The following is an 18,584-nucleotide window of genomic DNA, read 5'->3' on the forward strand; positions in this document are numbered from 1 at the left end:
GGGGCAGTGGGGCTGGGGCAGGCCGACAGCCCGCCCTGCAATTCTTGTACTCGTGTACCAGATGACAAGTTTGTTCCTTCTCCTCTGACAGCCGTCTCCTGTGTATTTGCATCACTTAGGGCTGGATTCACCAAGCTACGGGTGGGGAGTTTTGTAAAAGTGAAGGAAATGCAACATCCACGCTACTTAAATCGTGCTGCCACTGTTGGATTCGGTGATGTTTCATGGGAATCAGAAGCCTGACCCCTGGTCAGTGCCCTTTGACAGGATTTCTAGTGAAAGCTCAGGAGCCAGAATCCATGTGTGGACTGGACATTAACCTCCTCGTGCACTTGCTCCTCCTCTCCAAAAAGAGGCATATGAATGGGTGACTGATGACTTTTAAGGTTGAATTATTTTTTTTCTTCAGTTATTTATTTTTGTTATTCTTTTCTCCACAGATCCTGTCCATGGACCACAGAATGTGGAAGTTGTCGACATCCGTTCCCGGCAGCTGACGTTGCAGTGGGAGCCCTTTGGTTATGCCGTGACCCGCTGCCACAGCTACAATCTGACAGTCCAGTACCAGTATGTTTTTAACCAGCAGAAATTCGAGGCAGAGGAACTCATCCAGACTTCTTCCCACTACACTTTGCGAGGTCTTCGGCCCTTCATGACCATCAGGCTGAGGCTGGCCCTCTCTAACCCAGAGGGCAAAATGGAGAGTGAGGAGTTGGTTGTGCAGACTGAGGAGGACGGTAAGTTATGTCGGCTTTGCTTGCTTGGTTTTTGTGGGGACACAGTGATACTTTCAAGTCATAAAGAACAGCATAATCCCCTGTCCCACAAGACTTATAAACAGCTTCTGTGGACAGGATGTGTGTTACGCAAGTAAAATTTGTAGGTGTAAATAATTTCCATTTCACAGCAGTGTTCTTGAAAGGGCAGGGCTCCCTGAAGTGCCTGGAAATGACAAGCGCCAGTCGGAGCTGTTAGTGAACAGCAGTAGGTTTGCTTTCTATAGAAGTTGTGTCCTGAACTACCCAGGGCCCCCAGAGCAAGTTCCTTTATCGTATGGACAAATGTGATTCTGGCATTAGTTGCTTTTTTTTCCTTGTGCCTTTACATCACGGTCCCCCAAAGAGTTATGATGTCTTCCTTTCTGGAGTATCTCTTTTCTTAATGCTGATCTTCTGGATGCAATGTATGCCTTGGATGCTAAGATCATTTGGTGCTAACTCTTCCATTCCAGATACAAAAGAACAGTTTTCCAGAAGTACTGATGGAAAGCTTTAAAGTGTTATTATCCCATCTGAGCTATTTCTGACCAAGGACTCTCCTAGACTGCAAGCCTCCATTTTGTCTAATGTGTTAAAAAGGAATGTTCTTCCTCTGCCAGAGCCATAAGGAGTTGCTGTCCTAAGTTTCTGACAGCTGAAAGTGGCTCTAGCAGCCCAGTATATCATACAAGGGACATAAAAGGATGGCAGATCTTTCAGAAAAATGAACAGGGTTTTTATCAGACAGGCTTGGAAGTGTATTTAGTTATCTTTCACAGCATTAAAATTTTGCTTTAGTAGGTGGATTTTTAGCTGGCCTTGTAGCCATAATGAAACATAAATCTTACATTGTACTTAACTGAGGAAATCAATCTATCACATTGATAAGGATGTGCAGCCCAGTAGGTCTTTATGCCAAGGTGCAATCTGGCTGCTGAGGTAGATGGAGCTTTGCTGTTATGGGGGCAAAGGAGAACGCGTGCAATTCCTTGCTGTGTCTAATTATCCTTTGGCATTACGAACAGGATTGTGTCCTCAAACCCTCTTCATCCTCTGTATCTGATGGGCGGCTGGTAGATGGACAAGATGTAGCGTGTAAATAAAATATAAGTACCCAGCACTACAGTCTTACAAATTAGGGGAGAGCACCTGAGGCCTCTAAAAGAGGGCATTGTACATATCCTGCCTTGCCAGTCTGTGTAATGCCTCGAGGTGTTATGTGCATCTCTGCTGCTCCCAGGTGGAGGGTATGAGCGGGAATGGGAGTCAGGAAGGCATGCGGTGAGGTAGGTGAAAGAGCTGGAGTTGCTCACTGAAACTAACTTCTGAAGGAGGCTGTACTGCCTACATCGTTAGTGATCTTTGCAGCATGTTGAAAGGGCAAATCCTGCTTCATTGTGTGTGTGCCTTTCTTCCAGCCCTGGAGGAGCATTTTGTTGATGCAGCAGAGTGTAGACTTGTTAAAGGCCTGATGGTGTTGAACATTTTCTGGATAAAGCACGGTTCTATCGGACATGTCCGTGTGTTACTCCATGAGGATGTTGAGGTCCAGAACAGGGAAAGGCTTAAAGAGAGAGGAGGCTGCCCATTACTTTGCTGCTTAATATTCTGTGGTATTGTGGACATTTCTGTAATTTTAGAGTGATGATGGAATGGCCTGAGGAGTCTAACTCATGACAGAAAAGAGAAGATGGCATTTAAATGACCAGAAGGTTGTATTCAAGCTCTGAGTAAAAGACCAGTATGTAATGTCGTCATTCCTTTACACCACCGGGACAGTCCTAGGTTATGTTCCCAGTTCAATGGCTCACAGGACTTCTGGAAAAGCAGTGCAGCTGGGATGTAGCACTGCCAAATGGATCAGTGAGCACTGCTGGTGTTCTTTGGCCAGTTTGCTCAGTTGTCTCAGTGCCTTCCTGCATTGTGCTGCATGGACATGCTCTGAGGTTTTCCAGTGGTGTGACAACACGTGTAAGCAGGACTATGATCTACATGCATTGGGACTCTTCTCAGAGAAGTGCCAATGTTACTGCCTAAATCACCGTCTGTACGTGAATCCTTATCTGCAGAATGTTAATTACTATTATTTTTACTAGTGCAAATAGCTATATTTGAGGCAAAGTTAAATTATTGAAGTTCTCTTTATTTAAAAGGTACCTTTTTGCATTTTTATATTTAAATAGAAAAATACACACATACTGGAATGTTGTTAATTTGAGGTAATAAAGTGCATAATTTGGGGGTAAAATCACACATTCATTGTGTGATGTCATGGAGTCAGGAAACAAATCTATGTGTTTATGTAAGAAAGACACTTTGAGGTGATTGACTGGATAAACTAAGAAATTCACCTTCTGTAGTCTTTAGTTCCCTTTTAAGTACTCACTGATTTTCTGCTGTGCTGTGCTGGGATAAGGGCATACTGGAGCTAGCTTCATGTTTTCATGGATTCTGATTTTGTTCATCACTTAGCAGTTTTCTTACTTGATTCAGTGGAGCTGGTGGTAGCTTCTAACACAGTGTTGTGATTTTTTTTTTGTTGTTTTTAATCTTTCTGTAGTTCCTGGACCTGTTCCCTTGGAATCCATCCAGGGAGGACCTTTTGAAGAGAAGATCTATGTTCAGTGGAAGCCTCCAAATGAGACAAATGGCATCATTACACTCTATGAGGTGAGAAGAACAGATTGTTGTCAAGGAATACATGCCACAGGGCCCTTTTCATATGTGTGTAAGCCAATCGTGAGCTCTGAGAGATTTCAGAAGGTGCTAAAAGAAGCCTGATTAAAATAGATAAGAATCTTCAAGATAATCTGCTGCTGTCACTGAAAAAAATCCAGTTCAAGGCAGGTGGGGAAGGGGGAGGAATTCCTCACCAGTATTTGTGACAAAATGAGCCAAGAGATAATCCTTGACTAATGTAAGGAGTCACATTTTGTTGGTCAATGTTGGAGATACTTGTGAAAACTTGTGCAGGTTGCGTATCACCTGCCTAGAACTAGAGTGAACCACTACAATTTTATGTTCTTTGAAGGTGTAGCAGGCTATCCTGTGTATACGTGTAAGGAATGATGTAATAAAGTGCTTGTTTTTTTTTCCCCTTCTGTATTTTTTAAGGAATTAATCCGAATAGAATCAGTTGCAAGTGCGTTATTTTTCTGGAAACAGAGGTGACCTATAATGGAACACATTTAAAGTAATCCCAGGCAAATGATGCAAAAATAACTCCTTTTAATTTTTAAAGAGGCAGTTTCCTGCTAAAATATTGCCTTGGGCTCAGCTCATTGAAAGAACTTGAGCAATCCAATAGCTTTTCTGGCTCAGCAGCTGCGTAGAGATACTTTAATGCCTCCAGGGGTAGTGATGCATCATGACTGTGCCTTTGCCCCTCAAGTCATATCATTGCTTGAGTCTCAGTGGAGGCACAAACAAATTTTTTCTTTTCTGATAATGACTCTACGCATATTTGACAGCTGAAGCCAAAGAGAAGTCAAGGTGAGTTACATTTCTCCTCCTTTTCCTCCTCTCCAAAAGGATGAAAGTCCAAGTATTTAAAAGTACCAGGGGAAGTGCAGTGCCTGAAGTTTGCCAGGAAATGAAGCAACTCATACAGAACATTTCCATTCTCTGTGGCACACTGAGACAAGAGTGCTGATGTGAATGGAATTCATTAGCTGGAGACCAAAATACAGATGAGCAGTTACCCATCATCTGGAGAGATGGCCAGAGCATTTTCAGAGTAGTTGTCAAGCTGTTGAAGTCCATGTCACAAGCAAATATGAGCACCTGTTCCAAGTAGCAGGAGATTCTGGTCTTAAAATGGCTCGGTAAATAAAACATAGGTCTTTGAACAGAAAAGTCTCATCCTGCCACCTGCAATTGAAGATTAATCTTCCTAGAAATACTGAGAAACTTCTAGTACTGCCTGGTAGTTGCATCTTTTGTATTGTTTACTTAATCCCTAGCCCACTGTGGTTACTTTAACCTGCAACTTAGTCTCTACTGGTATTAAGTCTTCATGCCACGTGCCTAGGACCAATGTAATTCCTCACTAGTAATAACCTCTAAAGTGTTATTTTAGACAGTATCATCGTGGCCTTACGCTGCTTTAACAGAGTTCAGCTGACCTATTGGTTAAAGAGAAAGAAAAATCTGGTGGTTAGTCTGTGATAGGTTTTCAGTTCTCACAGATATCTGTGGTCTGTAGTACTATCCAGGTAGAAATAGAAGGCTTTAACTACGACAGAAAAAAAAGGAAAAAAAGGTCAAACTATGAACCTGTGCAGTGCTACTTTAATGAGGTCTCTGTAGGGAGCACAGCTCCTGAAAACCAGTACTGGCAGCGCTACCCTATCAGCAACAGGAGCAGGGAAACTTGGTGCTGCACTAGCAGATCTGCAGCTATCTAGAAGCTCTGCAATTGTTGCTGTCATTAGGGAGAGAAACAAGCCCAACAACCTACTAAAATTTATGAAGGAAAAATTCCCTCCAAGGTGCAGATCAAGAATTACCACTTTCTGACTTTGAGCTACATGTAGTGATGTCAGTACCCTTGGGAACAACTGGCTTGATTCACACAAAGGTATCCTGAAGGTGACGCTCTTTCAAATGCCCTTGAGCACAAACCCTCCTAATAAAAACACAAATAAAACTCTCTTCTCCCCCAAAGTAACTAATAGTTCTCTCCATACAATGCTCTAACTGTATTTCATTGTATTTTCTGCACTGTATTTTCTCTCTAGTTCTGTTTTTTCTTCTTAAAAAAAAAAAAAAAGGGGTTGGAAAGAAAAAATGAAAAAGGTCTCTAAACTTCCAATTGCTTCCAGATAAACAAACTGTCTATTCTACTTCCATCCCACTTGCTTTTCCTTGGGACAGATTTTCTCCTCGGATCCCTAATCATTCTTGCAGTTCCCTGCCAGACAGACTTCCATGTCACACACGTTGCCAGTGCAGTTTGCACGCACCCCGCTCACATGCCAACTGGGCTGAGATCCAGCAGCACAGTCTTCAGCAAGTCATTTGGCAGGCAGAATCACAAAGTTCATAATGACTGAATAGTTTCTGAAGAGCCTAAACAAAATGCAAGGACCTTAATGAACCTTTTTTTACTTATAGAAGAGTGCTCTGATTGATATCTATCCTTCACACTGCTATTGCAGTCTTAAATGCGCCTATAGCATTGCATTTAAAATGGGTTTAAAAAGCCCCCTGCATTCAGTGGAAGAGTTGTTTCACTGGGTACAGCCACAGCTGGACTCCTGAACAAAGGAATCTTGTAGATCCCTAACTCAGTGTGTAATCGCGGTCTGTTCCTGGGGAGCAGAAAGCTCTTTCAAGGGAACGTGGAAAGCTTAGGGAACTGCAAGTCAGTTGATCTGCTCGCAGGAAGGATGAGGCTCTGAGCCATGCAGAAAGCCCAGCGATCATCCTAGGGATGCTGAGGGAGCACAACGAGGCAGTTAATGTGAGGAGCGTGTGCTGAGTTAGCAGGCGTCAGTCTGTCTGGCAGGTCAAGCAGCCCGTTAGGGAGATGCTGTTGAAAGCAAGCTGTGCAGCGGGGATAAGCTGAAGAGCTCTAGCTAAAGCCAAGTCCCCAGGTAGCTTCAAGGTGTGGAGGTATGGATGGAGACAAGTAGATCACTCCGTGTTTAGAAACACAGCTAAACAACGCTAACGGGTTTTGCTGGCACACTGGTTCGGGTAGGAAGCTCTGCAGAGGTGTTTTGGCATGTGCTGTTGTACAGAGGCGTTGTTACAGCTGTCTGGTAGCGAGCTGTGAGTGGCAGAATCTAACGGCTCTGTAATGAGCCCTGTCCCCCATCGAGTCTCCTGGCAGACTGAAAGCACCACAACCTGTTGAATCTTTAACCGATCCTGGAAAAGCTGCTAGGCTTTAAAACCCCTAATAAGCAAATGATGCTTATTGTGCTTATGCCCACGTGGGAGTTCAGCTTCAAAGCCTTTGTGTACAAAGACATGCAACAAAGATTTCTTTCTTTATCCTAAGTGTGTGCAAAGTCAAACCAGCATCAAACACTGGAAAGACCTGTGCTGCCTCTGTAATGCAGGAACAAGCAATCCAATTCAAGGTCACGCACCAGCTTTGGCACTTAAATTTTCCTGCTTCTAGGTCCTGTGAGGTTGTCTCAGGCATTTGCTCCACAATCCAGCGTGAAGTGCTTCATGTACACAGGTGGACCCAGGTATTTGGTGCAAACTTGTATTAAGTCTATGAAGTATAAATAGAGAAAACTTGTTTGTAACTGCATTTTGCTGTCTATGTGGGCAGCTGGGAGCTTACTGGTGCACTCAGTGACATTGGCTTTCACCATTGTATGTTCTGTGTGTGTAATCATTTTTTCCAAATTGTCAGTTTTCAGAATATTTCTTCCTTAAAAGGAGAAGAAGGAAAAACAAATAATAATAATAACAACAACAACAACAACACCTTAGCATTTCTCTATGAAATATCTGTGATGTTTCCTGGAGGGGGAGGCCTTGTTACAATGCATTACAATCCTGGAAGCATTTAAAGTGTGGCTCCGTGATATTCAGTTCCTTGGCTAGAAAAAATGACTCTCAGCCTGTTGAAGTCCTTACAAATGAGCCATGCCTAAAGGCAACATTTAAACAGTAAACTATCTTTTTAAATACTGCAAGGTGTAGTCTTGTAATCACTTATGTTCTCATCTTTACGATTATTAAGTCCCATGTGGGTTGCACATGGGGTCTTGGGAAAATAAGGATGCATTTGCAGCTTCTAACTAGCTAGTTTTTTCGGTCACTGTTTTTGAAATGCTTCAAATCTCTAGATGCAAGGAATAATAATACAAAGGGCTTTCATAAACAATTTCAGCTCTTTAATAGGATGTTTGGAGACTAGTTCCCCTAATCCCAGTGGATGTGAGTTTAAATTGCACATCAAAGGTTACAGATCCTCTGATTTTCCATGTGAAATTGCAGTCTGCCCTTCATCATCTCTCCAGCTGCCAATATGCCATTTCTTCTCAATCACTTCACTCACTTTTTCTCTGCAGGAGAGGTCGTTACATGCAAACTATCTCTTAAAGGGTCATGTATAGGGTCAATATTTGTGGGATGCACTGTCTGCGTTTACAGTAGAGTGGGAACAGATTGTTCCCAGCTTTGACCCCTGGAAGTGCACGCTTGCTGTAATACAAAGTACAATTTTGTGAGTTGATAGCTACCCACTGCATGGTTATGCTTGTATTTTTTTCATAGCCCATTTTTAAGCTATTCATGAAACCTGATTATTTTTTTTATTTTTTAGAATAAAACCTTCCCTACTAAAAGGTGTAGCAAATAAAGTTTTCCTGGAAAAGATGAAAGGGTTGGGATCTGAACTTGGCTGAGTTGTTTGTTTGTTTATTTAAAGGAATTTTATTTTATTTTTTTTTGGTTAAGAGTGAAAAATGGCTCCCACAAGAAGAAAAGCAACAACCACAAAATCTTGCAACCGATTTATATGAAGGTCTACAGTCAAAACAGTAGAAAAATGACAATTCTCAGAAATTGCCTTCAGTGAGAAGTGGCTTTGAATGTTCCCATGAAAATCAATCATGTTACAGCTTCTCAATTGCATTCTGTGGATGCATGATACTCCTGGGACGGAGCTTGCTCACTAAGTGTGCACTGAAGGAAGTCCGTGCTACACACAGCTGGCTGCTGCATTTAGCTGAACATTAAGAGAACATTAAGGAGACACAGTTAAGTGCTCAAAACCCAGGAAATGATCAATTAAGGATTGTGTATTTGGTTGTAGTGTTATCACCCTTCTGTAAGGGCGTTTGACAATGCAATCTTCCCACAACTGGATGTTATTCTCTGTTCATCTGTAGCACTAATGGATTCCTTTGACACTAGCTTTAGATAGTGTCACGTGCTGCAGAATATTGTTTGTCCAGAGTCCATGAAAGTCAATTATATGAAGAATCAGTGTTTTACTGCATCTGTGCTATGTTGAATAGAATCCCTTAATCTACAGTAGCAGTGAAACTGTGTGGCCATGCATAATCTGTTTAAGTCTGAAGCTCTGTCTGCTTTACAGTTGGCTGCTTCATCCTCTTGATTACGTGTAAGGAAAGCTGTGCATGTACACAGCTAAAGTAGTTCTGTAGTTAACAGGTTTTGTGCAGGAAGAGGGCTGGCCTGTCTGAACATGAATCGTTTTTTGCATGGATGCTGACTTGTGTTTTCTGAGTGCTTGGTGGAAGGTTGGGCAGAGACTGCCAGAGTTCTGCTCCCCTCTGAGCCAGAATCTGGAAAATGAATGGTGCTGATTGCACTGATCTATTTTCTCTTCTTGGTAACTGGGAAGACCTGTAAACCAGAGCATTGCTCACTCTCATAGTGGGTGAGAAACTTCTGGTGAGGTCTGAGGGGAGCGTGAGCCCACAAGAAGTACCAGGCTCAGTCCAGTTGTTTGCCAGCAGAATCCCATAGTGAGTCTTTCCCACTTCCCACCATGCCCTCACATTGTTTAATGGACTAATACGGCTTTTAAGCTCCCAGTCAGACCTAGAATTCGAGCGTGAGCCTGAGAGACCCCTTAGCCATGCTCTGGGATAATAGGACTTAAGCCTTGCTGTATCTGTGTGATGCTTCCTGGGGCTGTTGTGCTCCTTACATCCCAGGAGGACGGCAGCAGGGAGGATGCAGCAGATGCAGGCTGCTCAGCAGCCCCAAACTCTGCCCGTGTGCTCAGGGGCTAACCCCTGTCAGACACAGCCTGGCCCATCCTCGTCACTGGGGTCCCTCTCCATCCTGTCCTAGTTAGCTTAACACAGCCTTAAAATCAAGGGCGTGTTTAAAGGATTTCCTAGTTAGGGATATTTTTTTGGAATAAGCACCTTAAAGCACTTTTGAACAAATATCTTCAAATTGCATAGGATTCTTAATCAGGTGCTGCTCACCCATTGTTACTTGCAAGATGCACTTAACTCGGAAGCAGTTAATGATGCATTTGTAAATTGTATGGTTTCCAGTGTGAGAATATGAGAGGCTTTTTTGAGAAACTCAGATGTCAGGGCTTTTTTTTAAATGTATGACAACCTCGAGGTAAATAGCATACTCGTGTTATAAATAGTATGAATCAACTGTTAAAAAAAAATTGCTTGATCAAGCTTTCCAGAAATGAAAGCATAATACAGTCCCCTGAGCACAACAATTTCTTTGATTACCTTTTTATTGTTCTTTTGAAGCCGATAGACTTACAGCAATATAAATCCAATGCAAATGAGAGAAGATGTTTGGCTAAAAAAAAAGGAATTTTTAAGAAGGAACTGAATTATTTTACTGTGGATATTGGACTCATTCTAAGCCAAATGATAAGAACAGACAAAACATCACTTATTCTTTTTATAATGAAGCTGAAATTAAAAAAAATATATATAGTTTTGTAGTTTGTGAGCATCTTCTTTTTGCCTTCCAATGCTTTATTTTTATTTCTAGAAAAAAATAGTTTTGGTCTATTCTCCTTTCTTCTTTCAGACATGCCGTTTCTCTTTATTGCTCATCTAGGAAACCAGTTGGTTCTTAATCCCATTTCTTCCAGCTGGTCTTCTCAAGGGGCAGTTACCTGTGCAGTTACGGTAATAGAAAGTCTTCTAACAACTCCATATTTGGATCTTTCAAAATCTTGCTTACCAAAATATGGTAAATACCTTGAAAGCAAAGTCCAGATACAGATTTGTACTTGTTTCTGCGGTGGTTATTTCTCTTCCCTTTTGAGTACTGCTTGATGTAGAAAACAGGCAATATTGAAAAATTCAGATTTAGCTTTCTTCTGTGAACTGGTGCAGCTGGAGAACTGTAAGAGATGAGAAGCTGGTCAAGGTGATGTTCTCATCACCTTCAAAGGGAGATGCCAGCATTATGGTTCCTTTGGGAAAATGAATGTTATTGCTGTTCCTGGTGCGTGCCTGTTAGACCCAGAGTTTTAACTCTGATCCTGCTATCCAGTGGACGGATTTCATTTTGCCTTAGTTTCCTGTGTCCCACTGTCTTTACCAGCCTCTTCCCTCCTCCTTCTGCCCTCTCCGTTCATCACTGTTTTTTCTGCTTCCTCTTCTCCCTGGTGTCCAGGTGGTATCACTGGCAGCAAGGCTCAGATGGTTTCCAGGAGGATGCTGGCAGCTGCAAGATTTTAGCACAAGGATTGTTTGGGTTCCTTGCTTCTCTTTGTTTCTAGTTCAACTGCTTTTGTCTGAAATTTTGTAAAGCAACTTAGAATGAGGCAGTCGCTTGACTTGGAAAATAACTACAAACAGTTTAATATTTGCATCACTAAAATATGTGGTCTTATGACCACATTAGCGAGGAATTATATTTCATCAAAAAATGTGGTAAAAACATTTTATATGCACATGGTTCTTGCTTCTGTTAGGTTGTGGTGTGTAGCAAATACCTACTCTAAGTGATGTTGCTGTTACTCCTTTGTGTTGCTTTGGGGCTTCATTCCTTGCCCACAGCTTTCACTAAGGCAAGTGTAACATAGCAAACCAGCTATGAGGGAGATAAAGCGCTGCTTTCAGCATCACGAACTAACTGAGCAACGAGTATGGGATTGAATAACCGCCTCGATGCTGCAGTCCTATCAAAGCAATTTCTACAGTTGTCATTTTCTGCTATTAAACTGAACAATGAGGCTCTCCAATAAAATCATATGAAATAACAGCTCATTAAAAACTCTCTTTAATATATAGCATGCTAATTAATGTCAGTGGGGTGCAAGCTTGAATGGCAGAATAGACTATAATGTTTAGAAAGTAGGTAAAATAAAAGAAGATATTTTATCATTAATGACCTTTTAGTAAACCTAATGAAATCCTTAATGGCCTGAATACATTACTGAGGTGCTCCCAATTGCTTTGTTACCTACTCCGTTCTTCCTTCCTTTCTCATAGACATTAAATTTAGTTTTATTTATAGAAAACAAAAAGCATTAAAGTCCTAAGGAAATATGAATGGGAAGGAGAAGTCTGGGCAAGAAGGAGAAGAGATGAGACTTCCCAGCCCTACTATCCCTGTTCCTGGTGAAGAGGAAGGCTGGGTATAGGACCATGTCATATCCTCTCTTGTATGCATGTTGTCCGTGTTTGTGTTCAGGTTTAATTGGCTGCCTGTTTGTGTGACTCACAGTAAACAGGCTGGGGAGCAAATGGACCTCTTTTGTTTGCAGGGTCTCCCTGGGTTAACGTCCACAGTTATTCCTAGAGCTGTTGTGTGGTTTTCATCCTGCTGCACTACCCATGCTGTGCTTTTGCTGTACCTGAATTAAGGGGCTTTATTCTTTGGTGCTTTTTGCCTGTCACTTGTTGCCAGCCTTGAATATAACTTCCAAAAATGCCATTTAACTCTCCCTTAACCTTCATTTAAAAAAAAAAAAAGTACACAAATGGGAGAACAAAAGTTATTTGCTTCCTCCCATCTCCTGGATGAAATTTATTGGGAAGGGGAGGGTCATAAGTAACAACAATCATCTGGCTTAAACTGAGTTTTAAAGTGGCAAATGTTCCCAATCATCCAGTCATAAAATATATTCTTTAGTTCTGGAGTCCAGCGCTGGCAGAAGATTGTTCACTAACCCGCTTTTCCCTGTTCATTAGAAGATAACTTTCTTCAAATTATTCCTTTTGTGTAACACTTGGCACAATTAACTTTAGTCTTGTACCCCCAAATGTCTGAAACTTCCTGATAAGATTGAAACCAATGTCCATCCCAGCAGCAATCCGAATTCACCTGCAGTAGTAATTGTTCCTAAGAAGCACGAGCGGTTGGCAAGTCTTAGAAAAAAGAGCCCATGGCTTGCTGTGTAATCATGTTTCAATCAGCTTTAGAGAACCATGAAATTGATTGTCCCCCTGACATACCGTACACTTCGGAGCAGATACTGTACGAGGCAAGTTAATTCCTTACTTGGCTCCAAGCACACAAAAGAGAGCTCTCTGCTTTCCCTCCATTCTTACAAACCAAGGAGGAAGGGAGCACAAATCACCTTGAAATCAGAATTTGAGAGCATAGCAACATCAGCCAGCCCTGTTTTGTTTTCCTAATCATCCAGTGAAAATCATGGTGATTTAGGAGAAAGATGTCCGGGCTCTTGGCTGCATACAAGGGAGCCTGGATGAGTTTCAAAGCCAGTGGTGGGCATGACCAAACAAAGAGGAATCAGGAAAGTCTGATAGAAAGAAGAACTGAGTGAATGTCTCATTAATGCAGTGTCCTTGTTGTCCTCTTGGATACTGGAGTCAGCTTCTCTGTTCTTCTGGAGCTGAAGAAAAAGGGATGTGGGGTAGATATGGTCTTGAGGCAATGAAGAGTATTCCTTTTCAGGTATCTGCAAAGGAGGTCTGGCACTGTCTTCAGAGAATTTAATTCTTGTTTCAAACTCCATCATTGCAGGAATATTTCGGTTTGTCAACAGAGGTGAAACCCAATTCAAAATGAATCCCAAATCCAACCCACCTATGAAAATTCTAGAAGCTCCTTCTTATCCTGAGTCCTGTCCCTATAGGAGATCCACCACATTCAACATTCTTGTATTTTGTGTTGAAACATTCCTAAATCAGTCTGAAATGAACTGCTTCCTGTACAGGACTCATTAGGTCCTGAGCATTCATGGGCTAATTGTAATGTTCACAAGAATGACTCAAGAAAGGCAAGGCTGTTGTCATAATTAAAATCCTACGAGGCCCATATCTTAGGTGGAAAAAAAAAATCCAGAAAAAACAGTGAAATAGTAAAAGGTCTTTCTGTCTAGATTTACGTTGTCTTTTACAGTGAACGATCTTTCTCTAAGGCACTTTTTGGCAACTTTCCAGAGTTAGAAATGTGGTTCTCTGAAATGTCGGGCAAGTCCAGGCCATCTCCATGAACTCCTGCACAGAACTGCTCCCACAGGCGAGTGATGGTCGCTCTGAGCTGTGCTGTAAGCTGCACCGGGGGATTGGCATCTTTGGGTATCCCATTGCCATGTGTGTGCCACTCCCAGCTTTCCTGTAGCTGGAGTTCTGGCAGCAGATCAATGTCATGTAATGTGTGTTTTTTGTTTTTTTTTTTTTTTTTCCATGATTTTTGTTTTGTTTTGTTTTGCACAGACCACAGAAGGATTGTGGCTGATAATTAATAGTTTGGTTATCGGCAAAGACAAATATAAACACAGCTTGTGTATGTAGACCTCCCTTATTTTACAGTCTAGGACACTGTTTCTTTTAGTGCTTGGATTCTTTTTCCACTAAACTGAAAACCTTTCTAAGCTATTTAATTTTCCATGTCTTTGCAACAGCCTGAAACTTGTATTAAATTTAGGGGAAAAGACAATAATGTGTATACAGCATTATTAACTTGCCATTTTCTTATTTAGGACACTGACAAATAGGAAATCATCCAAGTTGTACAAGGTTTCTAGACAAAAGTTCACATCCTTACCTAGCTACTCCTTATTAAGGATGAACTGTGTGGTCTTGTCTCTGCTGCTGCTGAGCAAACAGCACTTCTTGATAGATACAGCTCAATCCTTTTCCTGGCTACCATCATCTTTTATATATTTATATATATATATATGTAAAATCTGTCTTGTATAGCTTCACTTTCCAGAAACATTTTCTTTCTAAACTTCTCTACACAGTAGACCACATTTTCCAGCTAAATAAAACTGTTTTAGGAGGCTACTGCTTTAGGAGGAGTGCCAGCAGGAGACAAGTCTGTTGCTGAACTGACACTGAAGTTCCAACAACCTTGGCTTGGGCAGGAGTAATGAGACATAGCCCTGGGCTATAAATTGCATTGACTTGGGAACATGGGGAATTCATTCTGCTTTGCCTGAGGCAAAGGTCTGCTGTGCTGTCAGCTGAGTTTCTTAGCCTCTCAGTTCCCTCTGTCATGGTAATCAGGCACCAAGAAAGCTGCTTCTGAAAGAGTTTTGAGGAGGTCCCTTGTTACCTGCTACTAGTTTAACTTGTATAATCTCAGCAGCAGCAACAGAACCACAGCAGCAGCAGAGGGGCATCTACTCCTAGCTGCTTTACTGAGGGCTTTAAATAAAGACTTCGTGGCCCTTTGCGACAGCCTTTCTGGACCATGAGAAATTCCCTACAGCTACAGCAGTGTCCTAATAGCTGTCATACGAAGAGATGGTGTTATTGATGAGTTAGAGTTCTGTCTGCTGCATGGAGATGTTGGCGTTTTCATTTGTTACTCTGAGCTTCTCAGCGGCATTAGAAGAAGAAAGATGTGAAAGTGTTTAAGTGTTTGACATTTCTAATGAGGGAAGCATGGTAGCAATGGCCTTTCTTTCTTTCTTTTTTTTTTTTTTTTTCAAATAAATGTGAGACAAAGAGGAAGCCCTGGTGAAGCTTTTGTGCCTGAGAAGAATCGAGACGTGCAGTTTACCCACTGCTTTTTTATGTCATTACATAATTGGTTTAGCAGCTTTGCTCCTAAAGGGATCCACGCACATCTCAGTGACCAAATTATTTGCTGGGATTTAACGCAGTGCTGTCTAAACTGAGTATCTGTGAACATAATCCTTAATGATATGCTGGGGGCACACACTGCTTGTGGAAGCCTTGCCTGTGATTAATCAATTAAGAGTAACAGAAGCCCGACAGTGGTTCCTCTGTTTTGGTAGACAGTCAGAAACATGCTGAAGCTGAACATGCATCTGTCCTTGTCTGCAGTTCTGCACAGGATTTTCAGGGTTGTCTCAAATTAGATGAGCACAGAACAAAATACTCTGCCAATTGTTGCTGTGCACAGCAGGTCCTTTAAGCATAATGACATCTGTTTTTTGGAGATGCCTACTTGGTTGTGCCAATAGTCATGTTTATGCCACAGACCAGCACAGCAGTGTTTTTGTGGTATTATCAAATAGTCTGTGTGGAGGTGTGTGCGTAGGTAGTTAAGAGAAAGCGTTCTGTGTTTGCCGATCTGTGTTAATGGGGGGTTGTAAGTTGAGTCCTCGGCAAGATTGACTGACTTGCCGTCTGGTCAGGAGATTCTTGGTGTGTTCCCAAGTCTGTTGGGAGCCTGTTCTGAATATACAGGCTGTGTTGGTGTAGGTAAGAAAACCAAACTCTGCCCCAATACGCTCTCACTGTTGTACGACACTGGGCATTCGGAGAGCTGCTTGCTGTGTGTCGTCACTGCAGAATGCTGGCACGTTGTCCCTGAGCACTCAGCACTTGCATCGTGTGCGGTGCAGGTCTCTTACCCGCTTCCCTCAACAAGCAGAGCGAAGTAAAACAATTGCAAAAGCAATTAACAGGTTTGAGTTAATTTTCACGAACCATATTGACTGTTGGAAAAGAAAGGTGGAATGTTAGAAGATACAAACGCGTATTGTTTTTCACTTAGTTACCTTTAGAAAATGTTGGAGGTCCTGCCAGTATTTTGGGGGAGTTCATAGTAAAGAAGGACAAGTATTAGTTTGTGATGAACACTTTCCTCAGCATCCCCTTCTCACCTAAGGGGATGCAGCATTTGGGCACTGTACTGTGTCATGTTCAGCACAGCTTTTAACACATCAGCTTCTCAATGTACTGCTTATAAATATTTCTGCTTATAAACTTTACTGATTATAAACACTGCCAGCAGCTAAACGCGCTGCAGTCTGGTACAACCCGTTCAGCCTCAGCAGCCCTCAGAGAGCCACTATTTTAAAGAAGGTAACAGACGAGGTGACAGCTCTTCTCTAAGGTGGCACTTGTGTTTTCTACTACCTGCCACTGCGACCAAACAAGTCTCTGGATTTAAATGTAGAGGAAGATATGTTGCCTTCTTTTAGACAGCATTTCCTTTTCACACTGAAGTCCCTGGAGTGAAATATGCTTCAGTGGATGGGACTATTGCTGGGTATCGTTGCAGTCTCATGCTATTACTTGAAGCTTAACAGCAGTGCCACGAGCCTGCTGCATTAAGAAGCCAATGTCGTGCATCCAGGGAGGGACAGGGGACGACAACCCAAGAGCTGACAGGTTCCTGCCCTAGGGCAAAATGTCTGGAAAGTTGGCTGTTGGATAGATACAATTTTGTAGCTCAGCACCCCAAATCTCTTTGCAGATGTCTGTGAAACTCTAGGTAAATCTCACCCCAACCCAATCTTGAGAGAGATTTTTGAGGCCATCGCCTTCATTCCGAGCAGATGCGCTGTAAGAACAGCCTTGGTGGTTGGTGGTTTTTTTGGGGGGTGTTGTGTCTGCATCCAACTTCTGACTAATTATGGTGAGAGACTTGTCTAATAACAGTGGACTTGAAGCTTGATTGTTAGTTTAATATGGCTCTTAACCAAAACTGGTTTTTCTTCCCTCGTTTCTTGGATTGCAGCTATGGTCCCTGGCCAGTACCATCCCTTGGAGATGTTACAACTTCTTCAGCGTCATTCACGTGTTACAGGTGCTGCAAAGGGACAGCCCGTGCAGAGGGCCTCAGCTTGCATCCAGTGTTTCTAGTGACCATGCCCTCAGGTCCTTGATTAGTTTTCAGTGTTATAGTAAAGGTAAAAGTAACTGTGCTTGACACACACCTGACAGGACGTGAGTTTAAGCAGGTCCTCATTGCTCTGAGAGGGGAAAGAGTGCTCTCTCTACAGATGAAATTTGTGAGCAGGTCATGCAGACATCAGAAACTGAAAAATAATAACTTGCTGTCAGAGCGTAGCTTGTGCTCTCATACTTGCATTACTTCTGTTCCCACTTAGAGTACTCATTGTACCCTTCTTCTAACATGACAAACATATCTGGCATGAAAATGCGTAGCTAAATCCTAATTATAGGAGCAGTATTTCTTATTTTAGGAGCTATCCTGAGGTTATGATGACATGCTGAATGAATGCAAAGTGGTACCTTTCTAGAGAGTAATTCTGGCTTGTTTTATTTCTGTTAACATCGTCGGCATTTTGGGGTCAGTCTGATTCCTTGGTGTGGCTATGTTTTCAGATTGCATCTGGAGTTGTGCGATGCTGTTCTAGGCATGCTGTGATTAGACCCACCTCACCATTTTCATTCTAATAGTGTGTCCATGTTTGGACCTGCAGAACGTAAGTTGTGAAGAGCAGATCTCTGTGGGTCCACTAGTGGTCCCAATCAGCACAAACACAGCAGCTGGATGTCATCAGGGCAGGTTGATGCGGTTGTGAGAAATGTCTGGGAACTGGTGCTTCTGGAAGGAGAAGACCTGTCTGGTTCGTGGCCATTTTAGCCTCATGGAGCTTCATTTTAGCTGGTGGGGAATAAAAACTGTGGCTGTTAGCCTTACCAAACCAGCGCTCTGCAGCAGAGCCCTGTATTTCCATCGCTCTTTGTCTTGTTCTGATCACTTTGGGTTTGTGTGACTTAATTAAAAGCAACAGGGTTTGAAAACAGACTCACAGGTGAGGTGTGGCCTGCAGAGCAATTACCATTAGTGAGACATAGAAGAGCTGAACCCCTTACAGTGGTCCTTACAGTGAAAAGTGAATTTGTAGGGCTGGCAGCTGGAGAAATTGGGGTTTTCTGCAAGAGGACCAACTCCTACAAACTGCCCGACTCCACCAACTCTGCAGCTTCAGGAAGGTTTTCCCGTTTGTGGCAGTTGAGTATTTGGTACAGCATTTTTTTAATTAATTTTTTATTAATGGAGTTTTTATTAAATTCAAGCCATTAAGTATGAAAGCCTGTAATACATTTCTAATTTTTAGAAATTGCTTAAAAATAGGATCATAACTATATCAGCAGGAGGCAATTTTTTGAACTTATTGCACCATGAAAACTAATAGCAACTTGATGCAATAATCAAAGTACTTAGCTCTGTTTTAAGTTGTGCCTTTTT

The 18,584-nt window shown here is 42.1% G+C and overlaps 1 protein-coding gene across 12 annotated transcripts in view; it reads left to right on the forward strand.

Annotated features, from left to right (window-relative positions):
- Positions 1–18,584, forward strand: part of PTPRT (protein tyrosine phosphatase receptor type T) — a 564,167-nt gene that overhangs the window by 407,914 nt on the left and 137,669 nt on the right. For all 12 annotated transcript variants that reach the window (XM_068700265.1, XM_068700263.1, XM_068700264.1 and 9 more), the window contains 2 exons: positions 441–737; positions 3,319–3,428. In XM_068700265.1, the coding sequence (XP_068556366.1) occupies positions 441–737; positions 3,319–3,428 (407 nt within the window). The remainder of the gene's footprint in view (positions 1–440; positions 738–3,318; positions 3,429–18,584) is intronic.

The sequence above is a fragment of the Anas acuta genome, chromosome 16 (genome assembly GCF_963932015.1).
Source record: "Anas acuta chromosome 16, bAnaAcu1.1, whole genome shotgun sequence".
Taxonomy (NCBI): domain Eukaryota; kingdom Metazoa; phylum Chordata; class Aves; order Anseriformes; family Anatidae; genus Anas; species Anas acuta.